We start from the raw sequence: 19,568 nt of genomic DNA on the forward strand, positions 1-19,568 counted from the left end.
AATCGTCTCCATGCTGGCTAGCCGTCATAGTGCTGAAAGATGCTGCACAGGCTGCTAGAGTAATGACATTATAGTCATAGTCAGCTGTGACCCTGTATGTTGTACTCCTGACCTACAGAGCAGGATGCGCCCACTGGTGCAATAGGCATGACTCCAATAGGGTAACCAACTGCTTTCTGATGGACTTGAGCCCTCCTCACCAGGAGGAAATTCTTATCTGGTACTATAAGCCTGGTCAGAAGCCCATGACTGGGAAGGTCATATGTCCTTTTAGGGAAGCTACTGCTGTTATTTGCTAAGGACATGATGTACCTGTCACTTGACTTCTAAATATACATTGAATACAAGTTCCTCTTGAGCATTGAGCCCTAAATGGGCCATCATGTCACCCCTCCCATCTCAGAGACTACCAAAGAGCTGGAAAGAATGTGAGAGCCCCAGGAAAGGCTTGAGTGCTGTGGAATTCTGCCTAGTGTGTGTGGCGTGACCGGAGCTCTCTTTAACTCTCAGCAGTTGTGATTGCCTACAAGATACCTGTAGAGCAGCGGCCATACCTCCCCTTCAATGGCCCCACCAGCCCTGAGCATCTTCTCAGCGGTCAGTGGCTGTGGAGGGCAGGGACAGCTTTTCAGTGGTGCGGCAACTGGTAAGATGCCAGTGCATTTGTGAAGAGCCACACCCACATTCCTGAGGGTAAACTTCATTAAACTCGGGGGTTCACAAAAAATAAAATTAAAATATGAATTAAAAAAAAACTGTCACCAGAGGGATAGGTGATACAAAGCAATAATTTTTCCTAAAAGTTGAAGTAAAGTGTGTTCCTTCCAGGGCTGTTTACTGATGTAAAACTGTTAGATGCTCTCTTATGTCTGAAACACAGACACTGTCTTTTTTATTTATTAGTTTTTGCACAGCCAGTTTAAATCCATTAGGCGTGTGAGGTCCCTGAGATCATATTCTTCAGTATGACTGTGACTTGACATCAGATAACATTGTAGTTGTTCCAGTGTGTCACACACAAGTCATCTTCCCTGAAATACAGTGGCCAAGTAGGAATCTGCTTTAAGAACTTTAATTGCATTCAGTGGAAGCAAGTGTTGAAACAGATTGGAGTTTGTGCTCAGTCCTGGTTACACAAAATGAAATACCTCTCTCTGCCTACAGTCCTCAGGAGCTCATGTATAGGGAAAGCCCTCCAACTCTAGGCTGCGGTGTTTTGTTTGCTAGTAGCATGCAAACAGCCTTGCTAGATGAGTAAACTAATACTTGTTTATTGCTTATTTGATTCCTTGGTTATAAGCACCCTTTGTGATTTACATATTCTTAAAAAAATTATGACATTTTAAGAATATTTTATTTATGGCCAGCAAACTCATTACAAAGAATTAAAATACAGAATGTGAGATCAGGTGTGGTGGGTCTCATCCATAAACCCTAGCACTTGGAAAGTTGAGGACTGAGTATTTCTACAAGTTGAAGGCCACTCTGGGCCATATAGTAAGTTCAGGTTAGCCTTGTCCACAGCCTAAGATTGTCTTAAAACAAAAGAAAATGTGTGTGTGTGTGTGTGTGTGTGTGTCTGTCTGTCTGTCTGTGGTTACTTCTATACTCATATACGTATACAGATGTGACTCAAGGGAAGTCTGTTACAGTTTGTGGCCACAGCTTTGACTGCCTGGCTTCTTACTGCATGGTCACTGTCTGAACTTGCAGTGCTTGATCACTTTCTACATCTCCTCCCTTCCTCTGCGTGGCAAAAATCCCTCCACTTGAGTTTCTTGTCCAGAATTATTTTATACTTTCAGGTATTGAATCAGCGTGCCTTTTTCCTGGTGTCAGGTCTTCAGGGGTATCACACTCATGTCTTTCCTGTGTTCTATTGATTGCACCATCCCATTTACCTTTCCAGCATTTTCTTGGTGTACTGAGCTCTCAAAATCAGGATTTTGAGTTTGAAAGAGCAAACATGCCTTTAATATACAAAAGTAAGGTTTCGACAAAGAAACTGGAGTCTAAAGAAATAGTTTCATTAGGTTTTAGTTCTTAAACTTGCCTCTGAGGATCTTTGGCTTCCAGAATGGAGGAGGATGGAGGGGTTGGAGGGGATGAATGACAAGCAGTGACTACAAACAGTCCTGTTGTATTGCCAATGGCCTGGGTGAGCAGCACCTCTCGCTCGTTCTCCGCTGTTGTAGGTCCTTTCTACACAGTTAGGTGTCAGGAGCACAGAAGAGAGCCTCGCCTGTTTCATAGTTAGTCACCAGACTGGCAGATCTTAGTATGCTGAGGCCGGTCCCTAGGATGGTGAGGAATTGACTCTTTGGACAGGGGAGGTGATGTGTGTCGTAGTGTATGAATCGGAAATTATTATCAGCTTATCCAAACAAATAACCAGAGCCTCAGCGATACACTTGTGCGCTTGAGAGTTTCCAAAAAGACATAAAATAACCGTTATGATTTTCAAATGACCTCATTATTTTATCTTAGAATGTAGCATGTGAAGCGCACAGCTTCATGCCCTACTTTTAGTAACCAGAACCAGCTAATATGTGCTGATAATCTGCTTTCAGATCCAGAAAATAAATGCACCATGTCCTTTGTTAGCCTAAACGCTAATTTTAGGCGATGTTGGCTCTGAACAGGGTCATAACCAGTTAAACTGTAGTACCATTTGCCTCGTGCAAATGAATTTGGTTTTACAATGTTAATTGTATATTGCCACCTAGTGGTAGTGTGGGTGAGAACACTGGCATTTTTGGAATTCAGTAGTTCAATTTCTATTTTAGTAGGATCATTGGTGAATGCAGTAATCTCACAATACTGCCTAGAGCAGAAATGACAGCAAAGTTTTCCTTTTTGAATAGTTTCTTCAGTCCCTTTGCAAAAAAGTAAATCAAGTTGGTTTTTATTTCCAAAGTCTATAGGATTGATACCTTTGTATTAGAAGTTGATAAAGTATTCTGACCTGACCTCGAGGCATGTGTTCTGGCCACTGCAGCAGCAGATTTTGTATGTAGCAGACCGATTTGGCCCCAGTGTTATTCGGGTACAATTTCTGTTGGGAGAGAAAAAAATAATGGTTTTCTTGGCAAATGCTTTTAAGTTCTTTTGAGATTGAGGGGCTGGCTGAGCTCCTCTGCCCGAGGCCATGTAGATTACCCTTCCAGATCCCTCTCCAGAGGGAGCGTGTGTGTAGCCCGGACGACAGTGGACTGACACCGCCTCCCCCACTGCTGGGCTTATGCTGCAGTTGTGCCAGCGCGCTCGGCTCCTGTGAAGCTGCTGTTCCTAAGAGCCTTGAATTGCCTGACTGCTAGGCATGTGTCATAACAGAAGAACGAGGCCTAAGAATCTGCGTAGCAACCTTTGTAGAATCACTGGAGAGTGATGGAGAGTAAATATGCCAGTCATTTGTGTTACTCAAAGGTCTGCATGGATACATACTGAGAGACCCCGAGAATCAAGATTGTTGGATCACAAGACACGTAAGACACCTTAGATAGACCTCTAGAAATAGCTCACCTCCTAGAAACGAAAACAAATAAGCATACATACATACCTATGTACATACATACATACATGTATATCCCATGCAGCCTAGCCAACACCAGTATTTGTAGTAGTAACCTTATTCAGTAGCCCAAAAATGCTGCCAATTTTTCTTTCAGTTTGTTACTACCAGGATTGACCTTGACATACACACACACCACACACATATACACACACCACACCACACACACACACACACTACACACACATACACACACACCACACACATACACACCACACACACATACACACACACCACACACACATACACATATAGTCACCACACACACACACACACTGCCATTTGTATTTTCTTTTGAGTACAAGTAAAATTGGAGGCTGAGGATGTAACTCAGGATGATGCCCAAGACACTGGGTGTGTCCCTAGCACTGCAACAATAAGGTGGTGGGGGTTTGGGGGGTGGTGAGAAGTCTAAAACAACATATCCGCTGTTCCACCACTCAGACAACCCTGTTAGCATTGATCAAAGCTTTGACAGAATTACAGTATATTACAAGGAAATAGAAACTTCTGGCCATGGTAACCCTGTCACTTTATTTCCTATAATTGTGAAAAGGAATGAAGAGAAAATACGAGCTAGCATTTATATGTTTTGCTAATTTGAGGTACATCAATTTCTTGTGATATGCCATTCTTTCGAAGCCCCATTTTTTTTTGTATCAAAGACCAAGTGCTCATTAAAAGAAAAAAAAGTACCAGAAATGGAGAGATGGGTCAGTGGTTAAGAGAAGAGCGAGCTCTTGTTGCTCTTGCATGGGACCTGGGTTCAGTTCCCAGAGGTCACATGGTGACTCACGCTCTCCATGATTCCAGCTCCAGGGAATCCATAACTTCTCTAACCACTGTAGGTACCAGGCACAGGTATAGTGCACATGCATAATTCAAGTGAAACACTTAGAAAATGAATAAATCTTGTTTTTGCTTAATTTTTAAAAGCACGAATCCTTTATGCCTTCCCTGAACCTTTCTCCCATATCTGTTGGCTGTTTTTTAGTCACAAACTCATGTCATTCTGGCCACAGGACAAGTCCTTCTCATTGTAGGCAGCATGTGCCTCTCTCTCCCAGCTCATGATAGAAGTGGTAGAGAAGGGAGGTGAGGGAGACATTTGCTTCCTCACAAACAATCGTCCAGCACAGCTGTCGTCCCTTACTGTATGTCCTGGTGTGCATCTGGCCTTGTGGGAGCAGTTATCAGGGATCCGTGTGCGTTTCTTGTGGTCTTGATCTGGGTATATTATTGGTCTCCAGAGGCCATAGCTGTATATCACCTGAGCTGCACCCTGACTCCTGACTGTGTGAATTTATTTATTTTTTTTTTACTTTTTAATATTTATTTATTTATTTATTATTAATTAATTTATTTAATTATTAAAGATTTCTGCCTCTTCCCCGCCACCACCTCCCATTCCTTCCCCCTCCCCCAATCAAGTCTTCCTTCCTCCTCAGCCCAAAGAGCAAGCAGGTTTCTCTGCCCTGTGGGAGGTCCAAGGACCACCCACCTCCATCCAGGTCTATTAAGGTGAGCATCCAAACTACCTGGGCTCCCACAAAGCCATTACGTGCAATAGGATCAAGAACCCATTGCCATTGTTCTTCAGTTCTCAGTAGTCCTCATTGTCCATTATGTTCAGCGAGACCGGTTTTGTCCCATGCTTTAAAGGACATTGAGACTATAATTCGTGATTCTAGAGAAGCTAAATAAGAAGGTGAACCCAAAGAAAAACATATAAGCATCCCCCTGAATATTAACCTTCATCAGACGATGAAAGAAGACAGAGACAGAGACCAACATTGGAGCACTGGACTGAAGTCTCACGATCCAAAGGAGGAGCAGAAGGAGAGTGAGCACGAGCAAGGAACTCAGGACTGCGAGGGGTGCACCCACACACTGAGGCAATGGGGATGTTCTATCGGGAACTGACTGTGTGAATTTAAAAGCCTGGGCAAGGGCCTCATTCTACTGTATGGGCCAATCTTTATTAGGAAGAGGAGCACATGGTAGCCTCATGACCTGCTCTTGTAGCTCAGAGAAAGCCAGTGTCCTAGACTAAGTATTAGCAGACAAGAAAGGCTGTACCCAGCCTACACCTTGTCAGTTCATTCCACCAAGAAAGCCATTTTCTCACACTCTTACTGCTTTTGTTAACCAGTTCTATGGATTTTGATAGAAAGGGTTGTGTCCCTATGACTGTTGATCACTGGTTACAGTATTTTTCATATACAACCATTCGTTCCTTGTGACTCGTAATACTGCAAACTTGTTCAAACATTTGAGTGTAAAATCAAATTAGGCACACACACTAAGCTCACAGTCCAGCACAACCACAGATAAGAGGCTCATTTTTAGAGATGAGACTAGAGGAGCAAAGATGAAATGTGCTTAGTATTTCATAAAATACCAGATATTATTTGATGTTCCAGAAAATCCCTGGTGTTTCACAGTAATATCACTTTGTCGAGTTTTGACAAAAATTTAAATGTTTTAATAACACTTTATTAAATGTGTGGGATCACATTGAAATTCACAGACTAATTTAGAGAAAATCGAGTTATAGTTTCAAAACTCCATGTGATTAAAAAGTTTAAAACAGCCAGACAGTGGTGGTTCATATTTTTAGTCCTAGCACTGGGGAGGCAGAGGCAGGCAGATCTCTGTGGGGCCTACCTGGTCTACAGAACAAGTTCCAGGACAGCCAAGGCTATACAAAGAACCCCTGTCTCAAAACTTAAAAATTAAAAAAAAAAAAAACAACTCTAAAAACCCCACAACTCATATAAAGGTTCATTCTCAGAATTGAAACTGTCTGTAGTCTGTGGAGCCTTCCAAGCGTATTTCCCCTGGGGTCTTCCCCTACTTCCTGGTTGCCTGGAGTATGGTTGACCAGCTGTACATTTTCCCTCACTGAGCCTGCTTCTGGGCTAAGTACACAGAAGTTAGAGGTAAGTAGGGCTTAACCCTCTCCCGGAACCACAGTGCCTCTAGTCTTCCTCAGAGTTTTAACTCCTATGGGTTCCCTATGCTGTTGCTTCACCTTGATACTTAAGGTGCCTATTTTCTGGGCTGTAAGACAACCAGAGAGAGAAACAAGGCCTTACCCATTCCTTAGCCTTCCAGCCTCGTGGTGGAGGTACCGCTGGAGCCATTTTTATTGCCACAACTCTATGGTGTTTCAAGGTCCCTGCCAGCAAGCAAGCTGCAGCATTCTGCTCACATACCACACTCAGTTGTACTGCCAGCCTGAAAGAGTCAAGAGTTTGCCCTGGCAGGATGGCCCAGAAAGCCGGCAAACAGCGCAGCTTTTTTCCTGCTACAGCTGAAAACCGAAAAGCATGCGTTCAGCTTTTCGTCAACACTGTTTAAGTGTTTCTTGGCAGGACCTCTTAGAAGAGCTGCAGGGTTTTGCAGCTAAAGCTGAGTCAGATGAGAGCACTTACTTGCCTCTAGCAAGCAGAGCAGACCCGAGAAATTGCTGCTACCAAGAAAACATGCTTTCCTTTATTCTTTACTAAGCTTTCTCAGGCTTTCTGTGGATTCAGTTATCCACATCTGGGCGCCATCTGTAGTGATGGGCAAGCAGGCCTGCTTTTCGTCCCGCGCGGCTACCTTTACACCCGAAATAACAGCACAAACTATTCATTTAAACACTGCCTGGGCAATTGTATCTAGCCTCTTCTTGGCTAACTCTCATATCTTCCTTTAACCCATATCTAATAATGTGTGTAGCACCACGAGGTGGTGGCTTACCAGGAAGATTCTCACCTACATCCATCTTGGGCTGGAGCTTCATTGCGACTGCCTGACTCTGCTTTTCTTCTCCCAGCATTCTGTTCGGTCTACTCCACCTATCTAAATTCTGCCCTATCAAAAAGCTAAGGCAGTTTCTTTATTAACCAATGAAAGTAACAAATAGACAGAAGACCCTCCTACATCATATTTGTGGTTGTATGAACACAAATCTAGAGATACATACATTCTCATATCTATACAACTTGGTGGTCAAGGTTGTTTCTAAGAATAAGAGCTAAAGGGCGCTGTGCCGTTTGCTTCATGCAGTCTCCTTGTGGCAGACCAGGCTGCAACGGAGATGAGTGGGATGCAGCAAGTGTTTGATTAAAGCCTGTGGCACTCTTAAATGTCATTTAGTCTAGGCTAAATGCTGGGATGGCAGCCACTCCTAGCTCCTCCAGTCCCCACTGCTTGAGTACAAGTCTGCATACGTGAGAAGCTAGGCAAATTCAGATAACCTCAGGCTACTTGTGCTTTTTCATTATGTTTTGCCAGTTCCATTGTGAACTTAATATGGGGCTAAACTGATTTTAAATATGTTTGTTTATATATCGGTGTACATATTTTTTAGCGGACCGCTTTACGTGCTAATGTCTGATCCCTGTCAGATGATCACAGCCACGTGTTTCTGTTCCTAGGCTTATGCACCTAAATAAGATTGATCCCCATGCACCAAACGAAATGCTCTATGGCCGCATAGGCTACATCTTCGCCCTGCTTTTTGTCAATAAGAACTTTGGAGAGGAGAAGATCCCTCAGAGCCATATTCAGCAGGTAATACAGCTTCGTGGGCATTAGGGGGTGTTTTTTAGGCATCTTCTTACACACTCTGTCTCTCTAGTTAGCACAACCCATGTAGAAAGACCATGTGTCTTGACCTCTATAGGTCAGGCACACAGCCAACAGCTTCAGTCAGTATGTGGGAAGCCCTATCAGGAGCAATAGAAGTCAGAAGGCTGTCCTTCTCCATTTGATACTTCAGAGGCCCTTTCTGGGGGAGATAGAGGGCAGATCTCATCTCTCAGATGCAAGGATCTCCTTCGCTGTCTAGAGAAGTTTGTGCTTTTTTTTTTTTTTTTTTTTTTGAAAAACATGTAGGTTTTTTAAAATGATAGTAAAAAGAGTTGAGGGTCCTCCTGAACCATCTTCTAGGCAGAATATGCATTCACACTTCTTAGAAGGGAGCTGTATCCTGCTGTCTTATTCCCTACCAGTAATTCAGTACTTCTTAACAAAAAGTTTCTTGCCTCTGCCAAGCACACTTTTTGTCTAATTGTCTTGTTATTTTGTTTGGCGTTCTCCCTGCAGATTTGTGAAACAATCTTAAGTTCTGGAGAAAACCTAGCTAGAAAGAGAAACTTCACAGCAAAGTCTCCACTGATGTATGAGTGGTACCAGGAATATTACGTGGGAGCTGCTCATGGCCTGGCAGGAATCTATTACTACCTAATGCAGGTAAGGGATGCCTAAGGAGAGACGACCCTAATACTGTAACCCACACGTACACTGTGTTGGGTAGTGGGTAGGGAGCGCGTCCCAGTACTTCTTCCCCTCTGCCGGTCACTGTCACACCCCTCACAGTCACCTGACCTCAGAAGGTGCTGTAGCCAGGGTGCACCTTCAGTTGTGAAAGCATAAAGACACCATCCCGGGGGAGGTACCAGGTTCCCAGATGAGCATGAACTCACCAAGGGCCCTTAGAGCAGTATCTCAGCCACTAATTCCATATGAGTGCTCTTTGCTCCACTCTCAAAAAATGCCTTGAATTACAAGTATCATTCCCTATTATTATAAAGCACAACCTAATGAAAGAAGTTCTAGGAATAAAACCAAATGAGAACACACTGCCTAAGGTTCACCAAGGGAGTGAAGCCAAGAAGACTTTCTGGTAGATTTTGTCTGATTTGCCTGAAAAAAGCGGAATGTGCTATGCCCCATAGTTCTTACATTCTGACATTCTTGGGAGATATCAATCAAACTTAGAAAGACTGAAGAAAAACAGAACTTAAGAGGTCAGAAAGATAACTCAGAGGGTACCTTTTAAGGGAACAATTGGCATTTACAAATGAGAATTTGTGGCAGAAGAAAATGGATTCTTAATGGCAGCAGAGGTCTGTGGCTCCCCTTGACAAAATGCAGCGTCACATAGGGGAGGTGCTGCACTCATGCATGCAGCATGCATGTGTGGGCGTGCACGGTGCTGTCTGGCTGGAAGAATGCAACCTGTGCTCAGCCCACGATTGCTTTTAAATAGTCACAGTTTGGGAGCGGCGATCAGAGGAGAACCTGTACTTACTTATTTATTTACTTATTTATTTATTTATTTATTTATTTATTTATTTATTCTGTTTTCCATTAGAAGTTGTATAGTTAGCATCTTTTTCTGGACTCCTCCCTCAGTGACTCTTATTTCTAGAACTACATGTAAATTAATCTCTTAAGCTTTTGTGAAGGCAGGCTGTGTCTCCTGACATTCAGGCTGAGTTTTAAAATCATACATGACAGTGAATGGGTGGCCTTGTTGACCTGTCATTAAATCTGATAGTCAAGAGATATCTGCCTTTCTTCTTTTTGTTAGCTCTAATAAGAAATCTGAAAACCACAATATTGATTTTTCAATTTCCAGGTTATCTTTTCGAAAAGATGAAGTTTTTAGTAATGAAAATCCATTTGTGAACGTGGTAGATAACAATGTAAAATTGGACAGTATTACTTGTAGGCCATGGTGGATAATTCCTGGAGAGTGATTTACTCTGCTTTCAATACTTTCTGTTGAATACTATTCTTTATGTCCAGTGCTGTTCTTACATATCTTGAAGAACACAGAGCCCTGAGAACACACTGCATCATGTATTCTAGTGCCGTATCCAGAGAGGAGCATCCAGTGCTGTGTCCTCCTCACCCTACACACCCTACCCCGTGCCTAGTACAGTACTTTGAATGTATCTTTTAAAGAATGAGCAAGGCATTGAATCAAGAACAGGATCAAAAAGAGAAATAACAGTATCCCAAGTGATGACTATGTGCCCTGCATCACACTGCCATATAAGTTTATATATCATCATAGTAGAGTGATCCATATACGAGTCATTTCCAATTTGGTGTTGAGCCACACTGCAGTTCTGCATCGGGTCTCAGCCGCATGCCCTTCCCTGTTATAGGCAGCACCCACCACCTCTCTGTCAGAAAGAAGGAGCCAGAGTTGGTGCTCAGTGCTTCTGTGCACTTGACAGACATCTGTTTCACTTCTGTTTGCAAGCACTGGCTTAGGAAAAGTACTTGTACATATGTCCATAACAGCGGATACTGGAAATGGTGTGTAAAGAAGGCTTTAAGACTTAATTAGCAGCCCAATTATGGTTTGTTCCATTACTTTAAAATTATAAAACAGAAAATGAAAACAGTATCCAGCAACTGAAAAATAATGGAAGAGATATAAAGCCTTTTAATGACTTCACATTTCCTACTAGTCATGGTTTTTTGGGTTTTTTTTGTTTTTTTTTTTTTTCTGGTTTAAAACTCATTTTGAGGTCTGGGAATATATTTTTCTTCAGCAGAACTAATAATTCTGTTTCTCATTTTTAGCCCAGCCTTCATGTGAGCCAAACAAAGTTACATAGTTTGGTGAAGCCCAGTGTAGACTTTGTCTGCCAGCTGAAGTTTCCTTCTGGCAATTACCCTCCATGTTTGGATGATACCAGAGACCTGCTTGTCCACTGGTGCCACGGTGCTCCTGGGGTCATCTACATGCTCATCCAGGCCTACAAGGTACCTCATGCCTTCTTATTTAACAGGAACTGAAGATACATACCAGACGCTTTTGTAAGTTAACACAATTCTCATAATCGTTAAAGGATTATGAATCAGCTGCTGAGTCTAAGGCCATTGTGCTGAATGGGTTGGCATCCATTAAGTGGGCACCATCTCATAACACTTCACTACCACAGTAACCAAGGTGACAGCAGAAGTGGCAGAGCCTGGATAACTACCCCGGAAGCATGGCTGTAAACAGAATATTCTTACACTTTGCTCCAACTGCTGAGCAGATAGATTGTTGACCCTTCAGAGATCAAGTTCTGAACATGTAACCTAGGCATTCCTCTTCTAGGCTTATGCCAAAAGAAAAAATTTCAAAATAATTGAAAGAGAGACATGCAGCTGCTGTTCCTAACAGCTCCTTTAGTGCCAGAATGTGAAAATATCAAAACATCCGTCATCCATCAGGAGATGAATGTACAGATAAAGTCCAGCGTGTGCATGTGGTGGAGCAGAGTCTGCTGAAAGGACAGTGGAATAAATGCTGTAATACTCTCAACTTTGAGAAGATGCTAAACAAAATAGACACTCAGATGCAATGGAAAGAGGAAATTACACTTATATGGAGTGATGACTAGTAGGAAAATTTATAGAGACAGGAAGTAGAAGGTATCAGGGTCAGGAAGTAGCGAGCAGGGAAAGAGGGCCTATTGCTTGAAGTCTAGTGATAAAGATGGAAGTGATTCTGTGTGCACAATTTCATGACTGTAATTAATGTCACTGAATTGTGTGCATAAAATGCAATCCTGGTGCTGGGAAGTTGGAGACAGAAAGATTCCTAGGGCTTCCGGACAGCTAGTATTGCCCAGTCCGTGACCTCCAGGGTGAGTAAGAGACCCTATCTCAAAGATTAAGGTGGGGAGCAATTAGAGAAAACACCTGACTTTGACCTTTGGCCTTCATCGGTACCCACACGTGCACTCATATAACACACACGCACGTATAATAGCTCATAGATTCTCCCTCATGGTGAAGGGTGTCAGTCCCTCAGCAGCTGTGGTGCGTTCTTTGGAGAGGGACTGGTGCTGAGAACAAGTGGGCAGTCGAGTGCAGCTGCTGTGTCGTCACACACACATTTATAAAGCATGGACCAAACACACAAGATCAGACCCAGGCATGTTTAAAAGCAAGCTAGTTGTGTTAGTATGCTTTTCTGTCTTTGTGATAAAACATTGACTATAAGGAGCTTGGAGCAGGGAAGGGTTTATGTGGCTTATAGGTTAGTCCACCATAAGGGAAACCAAGGTAGAAACCTGGAGGCGGAACTGAAGCAGAGTCCCTGAGGGATGCTGTTTACTACTTCCCTCCCCTAGCTTGCTCACCCTGCTCTCCATACAACCCAAGACTACCTGCCAGGATGGTACCACCCACAGTGGGCTGGGCCATCCACACCAGTCACCAGTCAAAGAAGCACCCTACAGACATGCCCACGGGCCATCTGATCGGGACAGTTCCTCTTCCCAGGTGTGCCTAGGCTCGTGTCAAGTGACAGCAACCTCACTGTGATATAAGTCAACGTTAAGAATTTGCCTGGCAGTACCACACTTTCTGTCACTGAAGTCCTTATTTCTTGTTGCCATGCCTCCTCCTTTGATTTCCTGCCTTGCTGTTCCTTCAGAAAGGGCTACCTGGAGAGTTTTCCTTTATGCCCCAGATGATGGGACTCATGTGTGTCCCTTGACTCTGCAGGTGTTCAAAGAGGAGCAATACCTCTGTGATGCCTACCGGTGTGCTGATGTGGTCTGGCAGTACGGACTGCTGAAGAAGGGATATGGGCTGTGCCATGGCGCTGCAGGGAACGCATATGCCTTCCTGGCTCTCTTCAACCTCACACAAGATGTGAAGTTCCTGTACAGGGCCTGTAAGGTAAGGGTTGGGTCTATCTGAGTCAGTTCCTTTATATTATGTCCGTGAGCTTAGAGGTAACACGCATGTTCTTTAAGAAAGGCCTTCAGGCCTTTAATCCCAGCACTCGGGAGGCAGAGGCAGGCGGATCTCTGGGCGTTCGAGGCCAGCCTGGTCTACAAGAGCTAGTTCCAGGACAGGAACCAAAATGCTACGGAGAAACCCAGTCTCGAAAATCAAAAAAAAAAAAAAAAAGGCCTTCAGGAAGGATTCCGCTATGTTCACATTCCTGTAAAGGGTAGATTCTGCTGGGACGTCTGGGGGGAAAGACGAGGAGGCATTTTGCTGATTGTTACCATCGACAGCAGTGGCTCTCACTGCCGCTGAATTCCTCCCAAGCTATGCACCTGCCTTGAAATCACCAGTTTCTCAAAATTAACCCCTCGTCTCTGACTTGGTAGTTTTGGAATTTGACAAAGTAACCCAGGATTTTCACGAGTTTCTAGGGTTTCTGAGGAAATCACTGCAGTTATTGAACTTCATCTCATTTTCAGTTTGCTGAGTGGTGCTTAGATTATGGAGAACACGGATGCAGGACCCCGGATACCCCCTTCTCCCTCTTTGAAGGTATTTTTCACACATACCTTACCTTCTTATATCATCAACTACTACTCTACTCGGTGAAAATGTGTTTGAATTCCATTTGTAGCAACAAACTTGTTTTACAGTTTATTGTTAAACATATACTTCCTTATTTCCTGATAGGTCAGATCAGTTAGCAAGGCTGGGATGTAGCTCACCTGTTAGAGTGTTTGCTTAGCGTCCGTGAAGCCTGAGTTCCTCCTCCACACTGCATAGATGGGGCATGTTGGCACACACCTATAATCTCAGCTACAATCCCAGCACTCCGGGGATGGAGACAGTAGAGGCAGGAGGATCAGCAATTCAAGGTCATCATCTGCCATTTAGCCATTTTGAAACCCTGTGTCAAAAATTATTAATTAATTAGCAGGCATGCCACCTCAGACTTTAATATTCATAGCTGTAATGTTGACCACCATTTATGAAACCAGGAGGTATATGCTAAGTCATGGATGCAGAGCCTCAGAGAGGGCAGTGGTGTGATAACTTGTCCTTTTTCTCTTCCTCTAGGGATGGCTGGAACAATCTATTTCTTGGCTGACCTATTAGTCCCCACCAAGGCCAAGTTCCCTGCATTTGAACTCTGAGCGGAAATTGTGTCCCCTGCAGCATGACCCCTCTGTGTCTTCCAGCTTGGGCTAAGTGTTTCTGTTGCTTCTGAAGGAGCAGAATGAAACTGTGGACTTGATGTAGTTGGGTTTTTATTTCCATAATTTGTCTTCAGCAGTTCAGCGCCTTCCTTTTATTATTTACTTTTATTTAAAAGTATAAGTGAAGCTGGGCGGTGGTGGCACACGCCTTTAACCCTAGCACTCAGGAGGCAGAGGCAGGCAGATCTCTTCAAGACCAGCCTGATCTATAGAGCGAGTTCCAAGACAGACTCCAAAGCTACACAAAAAACCCTGTCTTGAAAAACCAAAAAAAAAAAAAAAAAAAGTAAATGAAAAGCCATCTTAATTTTCTTCCAAAAGGAATGATGATTGACAGGTATAGTATTTTACTGTGATTTACATGTATTGGAGGAAACATTACTCTTATTTAATTTTATGAATGTAACTATGCATCAGTGCTCTGTTGGCATACAAAGGAGTTCTACAAGAGCCCTGAATGGCATATAACAGAGGTTTATTTATTTGAGGATAAACTCAGAGGAAGGGTAGCGATCCACAGTTCTCTGTATGCGCTGGAAACTACAACCGAATCCAGCAGAATAAAGGGTCATGCATGCTTTTTATCTGCATTTATAGTACATGAGACCACGCCCAAAGTGTACCCGTAAAGGAGTTCCCACAGCACCGTTCCTTAAAATATTTTCTAAAAGCTCAGTAACCATGCCTGGTAGCCTCCATCTACTGAGGAGACTGCGGCAGGAGGATTACAAGTAACGGCCAACCTGAGTGGCTTAGTGGGCCCATGTTTCAAAGCAGAGAGGAGAGAGAGGTCTAGGACATAGCTGAGTGGTAGACACTCTCCTAGCACACAGGAAGCCCTAGGTTCTGTCCCAGCACACAGGTGCACACACACACACACACACACACACACTCAGTGCCGGTAGACAGGAATTTATGTAAATAGCCAGTGTTGAACATTGCCTTCTATCTCTTCTGTTGAATATTTTCCCTCCTACAGCGAGTAGTTTTATAACTTGGTTTTCTCGAAATGGTTGATTAATATAACACATGCTTCTGAAAGAAAAACTTAAGAATTACAGGTTAGACTTGGAACTATGTCTGTGCCCTTTTTTTAATCTTCTAGTTTCCTGTCTGAACTAGAAATACCACTTTCAGTGAGCCCCATGGGCACTGTATTGTAGCAATGTTACCAAAACTTAAAAGTGGTTCTGATGTGTGTCCTGACCTGAAAGCTAATTCACCCCAACAGTTCGTTGTTTTCTGCTAATATTTGGAAATGTTTAGTTTAAAAGAGTTTGTCCTTCAGTGTTCATATGAAATCTGGGAAAAGATTTTCTGTGTGCATTTGCTCAGACAGGTTTCCAGCCTGACTTTCAGCTCCTTTAAAAGTTTGGCTTAGGTTCTCCTTGCTCACTGACTGTGCCCGAGAGCCACTTGTCACCCCTTTCTGTCAATTGATTTGAACGTTGATCTTTTCTACTTATGATTATGAAGAGGGTGGGAAGGGAGATGCTATGACCAAGAGCTTCTAAGAGAACAGAGCTTTGGACAAGCATGCTTGTTCTTAGGAAGCTTCTGATGTTACAGCCTCCATGCATGGAACAGATGAGTCTTGCGTGTCCCAAGCACAATAACCCGTCAGAGTCTGAGATCGTGGAATCCATGAAGACTCCTCGGTGCTTTATACTCTGAACAAATGCTTTCAGACTCCTTGGCTCCTCCCTCCGTCCTCATAGCCCAGACCCTTTGTAACTGACTTGGAACATTTGCCAGCTTTACTACTGCAGGGTTTGAGAATATTTATTGTGAATCAAGTCGCCACGGAGCATGTGCTGGTTGCTATGAGGAATATCTGTTATTTTCCAGTTGATACCAAAATAGCTAATATTATGGGAAATTTTCTGTCACCTACAGTAGTATCCAAAGAGCAGCTCAGTTCTCAATTCCTAGGGTTGGACAGGTTCTTCTGTGGCCCCTGTCCATCAGGGCTTGTGTGTCGTCACCCTGTGAAGTGCTGTGGAAGCCGTGTGCAGACTGCCTGGTGGTGTCGGTGTTTGTAAGGAAGAGCCATCGACAGCAGAGCGCGCCCATCCAGCAGGCTGTCCAGCTTTAGAGGAGAAAGCCCACTTGGTTTAGTTACATGGTGTATTATAATCTGCCTGTACTTTCAGCTGCTGTGGTTACTTCTTAAAACAAAAAGAACCAGTGTTTTGGTCAGTAGAGACTAGATCACAGTGCTTCCCAAGCATCCTGATGAATGCAGCCCCAGAGAAAACTCCAAGTAGGAAGTGTCTTGAGTAACAGCCTTGTTACTGTCTGAGCTGTCTTCTGCATATTGCCATCCAGTCACAGACCCATCAACGTGAGCAATTCAGCTTCCCGTCCTCACTGTAGCTTTTAAAACACTGCACTGGTGGAGTATCTGTGCCGCTTTTGTACTTAAGAGCTACAGGAGTTTTCTGGGGCTTTTTAACTCAGGCACAGTACAAAGCCCCAAGCAACACCACCCCTCTGAGGAAGAGACTGTAAGAGCTGTTTAAAAACCTCAGAGGTTAGTTCCCGAGAACCCAGTGGCATTGCTATTCTCCATCCAGAGCCTGTCCGCCCGTGCTTTTCTTCCACTGTACACTTCTGTGCTTCGCTTTTCACCATGGCAGCCTGACCGTGACTGGTTCCATAGTTCCTGCCAGGCCTTCATCTCATCCCATCTGTCCGTCTTCCGTGCTTAGATTCATCTGGCTCCTTTGTCGTAAGTCATGTCACATCCGCTTGACATCAGAAGTCCCCATGAAGCTAGAGTAGCTAAAGGGGGGCCTAAGGGTATTTTTTCCTCCTTATTCCCATTTCCATGATTGAGTGAACTGCAGCACTCTGGTGCCATTGCCTTCTCCCGCCTAGTTCTGAAATAAGCAGTGTGAGTGGGAACATTGATTTATGTCCTTCTTAGGCTCCTAGAAATAGGTGTAGTCCCTACTTACTCATTCTGAACTCCAGTTCTAGCACGAATAATAAAAACCCAGGGAAAGATATTGGGGTTCAGCCTGAAGACCAGAAAAGCAAAGCAGCAAAGCCACTAGAGAACTCTTACCTCTATGAAATCTTCAGGCTGAAAGAGTGAGTTTCTGTCTCATCCCGCCTTATATTCCTCTCTAGTGCTGGGATTAAAGCACCACCACTGCCTGGTCTGTATGACTGACGAATGTGGCTGTTTTGCGTTCTGATGTTTAGGCAAGCTTTATTTATTAAAATACAAATGAAATATCACTGCATCCAATTTCTTTTCTGCTTCCCTGAAACATGTCAGAGCATGTTTCTGAGTCCTCTGTACCACTGGGCTGTAGGAGACCTGTTTACATCCAATAAATAAGCTGGAATCAGTCTTGGGGACATTCAGGGTTCATCCCAAGGTTACATTGCCACTTACCGGGAAGGGCTGGAATCGTATATGTATTGACTGACTGACTGACCTTCAATAAAATGTTACTAGGCCTGAGTATCGCCTGCTGTTCTTTACTTCCGTTTGAACATTAAAATTATTTCACTGTAATGGTAAGTAGTGGCTTTTCTTTTTTTGTATAAACTTGCTCACTCCCTGGGATTTGTTCCTGTCTTTACTTGATGGTTCACTCCTTCCTAGTAAAGCGTTTATAGAAAGAAAATGTTATCGCATCTGATCATGATACAATTAGGAAGACTCCCAGGTTTTGAAGCGTGCCGTGCATTGCCCTCCGCGTGCTTCTCTGCATCTACCTGTAGTCAGTGACTAACAGCCCTGCTCTGGGAATTCGCCCTGCTCACAGGTCTAAGGGGCTGTGAATTGACGTCAACAAATGAGGCATAATTGTGGGAAAGATCTGCCCAGTCACCTGGGAGACTGCCATTTCTCGTGACACACCAAACTAGCACGTCAGAAGTTTGCCAGTGTTCTCATGAAACGTGTGGTTTCATCTCTGAGCTACAAATGCTAACATGACTGCCATCTCTCCCCGCTGTTGGCTGAGTAACTCAACACCTAGGATAGGCGTGACCATTTTTTTCTCCTTCAAGTGAAATGAAGGTTGCATGGTGGTGTCAGGTCTGTAGATGCTGGCAGTGAGGCATGGAGGGGCAGAGCTCCAGCAGTCACCAGATTCCATAGTGACCCTCTTCTCTCTTTACCTCTCCCTAGAAAGTAAAAATACACAATTATCATTGTATTAAAAATAATAAAAGTAATTTGGCTCTTTCCACTTACCTATAACTTGTTTGTTCATATGTTTTAAGGATCGTTTGTCCCTCCCATACTCTCAGATCATTAGAAAATGGTAATTTATGTCACTTTTTCTTTTCCCACAATAATCCCCACTGTGGACTCAGGACCCCAAAGGCCTCATATGTTCTGTCCTTACAAGGTTCGTGTAAACTTACCCTGTAAATCTCCCTGGAGAATTGTCTGCTTCATTCTCTTTGGCATCCACACACTCTCCTGGCCAAAGCTGTGGTCAGTTGAAGCAGGATACTGACTTTCTTGCAATGGAGAATACACTGGCTTCACAGTTCCATTCTGTGAACTGATAAACAATTTTCCAGGAGCCTGTGAAATGCATCCTTGGGGACATTTTACAGTTTCGTTAGTAATGAGAGAAAGCACAAACAGGAAGCCAAAACGTGGACTAATGAGGATAGAGAAATGGATCTTAGCAGGGCCACTTGGCATAGCCAGCCAGCTTCATTTCACATCTCCACATTACGTTAACTCTCCATCAACATGCAAATTGCAACCATGGTGACATTAAGTCTGTAGCTAATGTTCTGTCACTCCACAAATAAATGTTGGAGAAAGCCTTTGTATGGCAGTTAATGGTTATAGGGGGAAGAGGAGAACTCCTTATGAATCAGTTTGTAAAGTACTATCAAAATTGTCTAATTTCTCTGGTGGACCTGGGAATGAAGGGAAGTATTTGATCTAAAAGAGCTGATAGGGGCTCGCTGTAAGCATATGGCTAACACTGGCTCTTTTCTCAGAAACTGGCGTTTAACAGTTTCCCGTGCACTCTCACGGGTACGTTTTGCACTGGGTGTTGGGTGCTGTGGGCATGCCTGTGCCATCGTGCTCTGAGCAGTGGGTTATCTTGATCGCTTGCATGTATGTAAGGTAGGTTCTACATACACAGAACAGCCCTTGTTCTGGCAACTCTAAACTGAAGAACAGTGATTAGCCAAGCAATTGCAAAATGTTCTGATATTTGCCCTGGTGCCAACTGTTCTCTCCGTTGCTTCATGAAGCCTGACAT

General features: G+C 43.6%; 1 protein-coding gene across 1 annotated transcript in view; it reads left to right on the forward strand.

Moving 5' to 3' along the window:
- Lancl1 (LanC like glutathione S-transferase 1) overlaps nt 1-17,788 on the forward strand; it is a 37,072-nt gene extending 19,284 nt beyond the window's left edge. Inside the window, exons 4-9 of the mRNA XM_057761484.1 lie at nt 7,999-8,134; nt 8,669-8,815; nt 10,946-11,128; nt 12,866-13,042; nt 13,576-13,648; nt 14,174-17,788. Coding sequence (XP_057617467.1) covers nt 7,999-8,134; nt 8,669-8,815; nt 10,946-11,128; nt 12,866-13,042; nt 13,576-13,648; nt 14,174-14,250 — 793 coding nt within the window. The 3' untranslated portion in view covers nt 14,251-17,788. The remainder of the gene's footprint in view (nt 1-7,998; nt 8,135-8,668; nt 8,816-10,945; nt 11,129-12,865; nt 13,043-13,575; nt 13,649-14,173) is intronic.
- The last annotated feature ends 1,780 nt before the right edge of the window (nt 17,789-19,568 follow it).

This window comes from Chionomys nivalis, chromosome 2 (assembly GCF_950005125.1).
Source record: "Chionomys nivalis chromosome 2, mChiNiv1.1, whole genome shotgun sequence".
Taxonomy (NCBI): Eukaryota; Metazoa; Chordata; class Mammalia; order Rodentia; family Cricetidae; genus Chionomys; species Chionomys nivalis.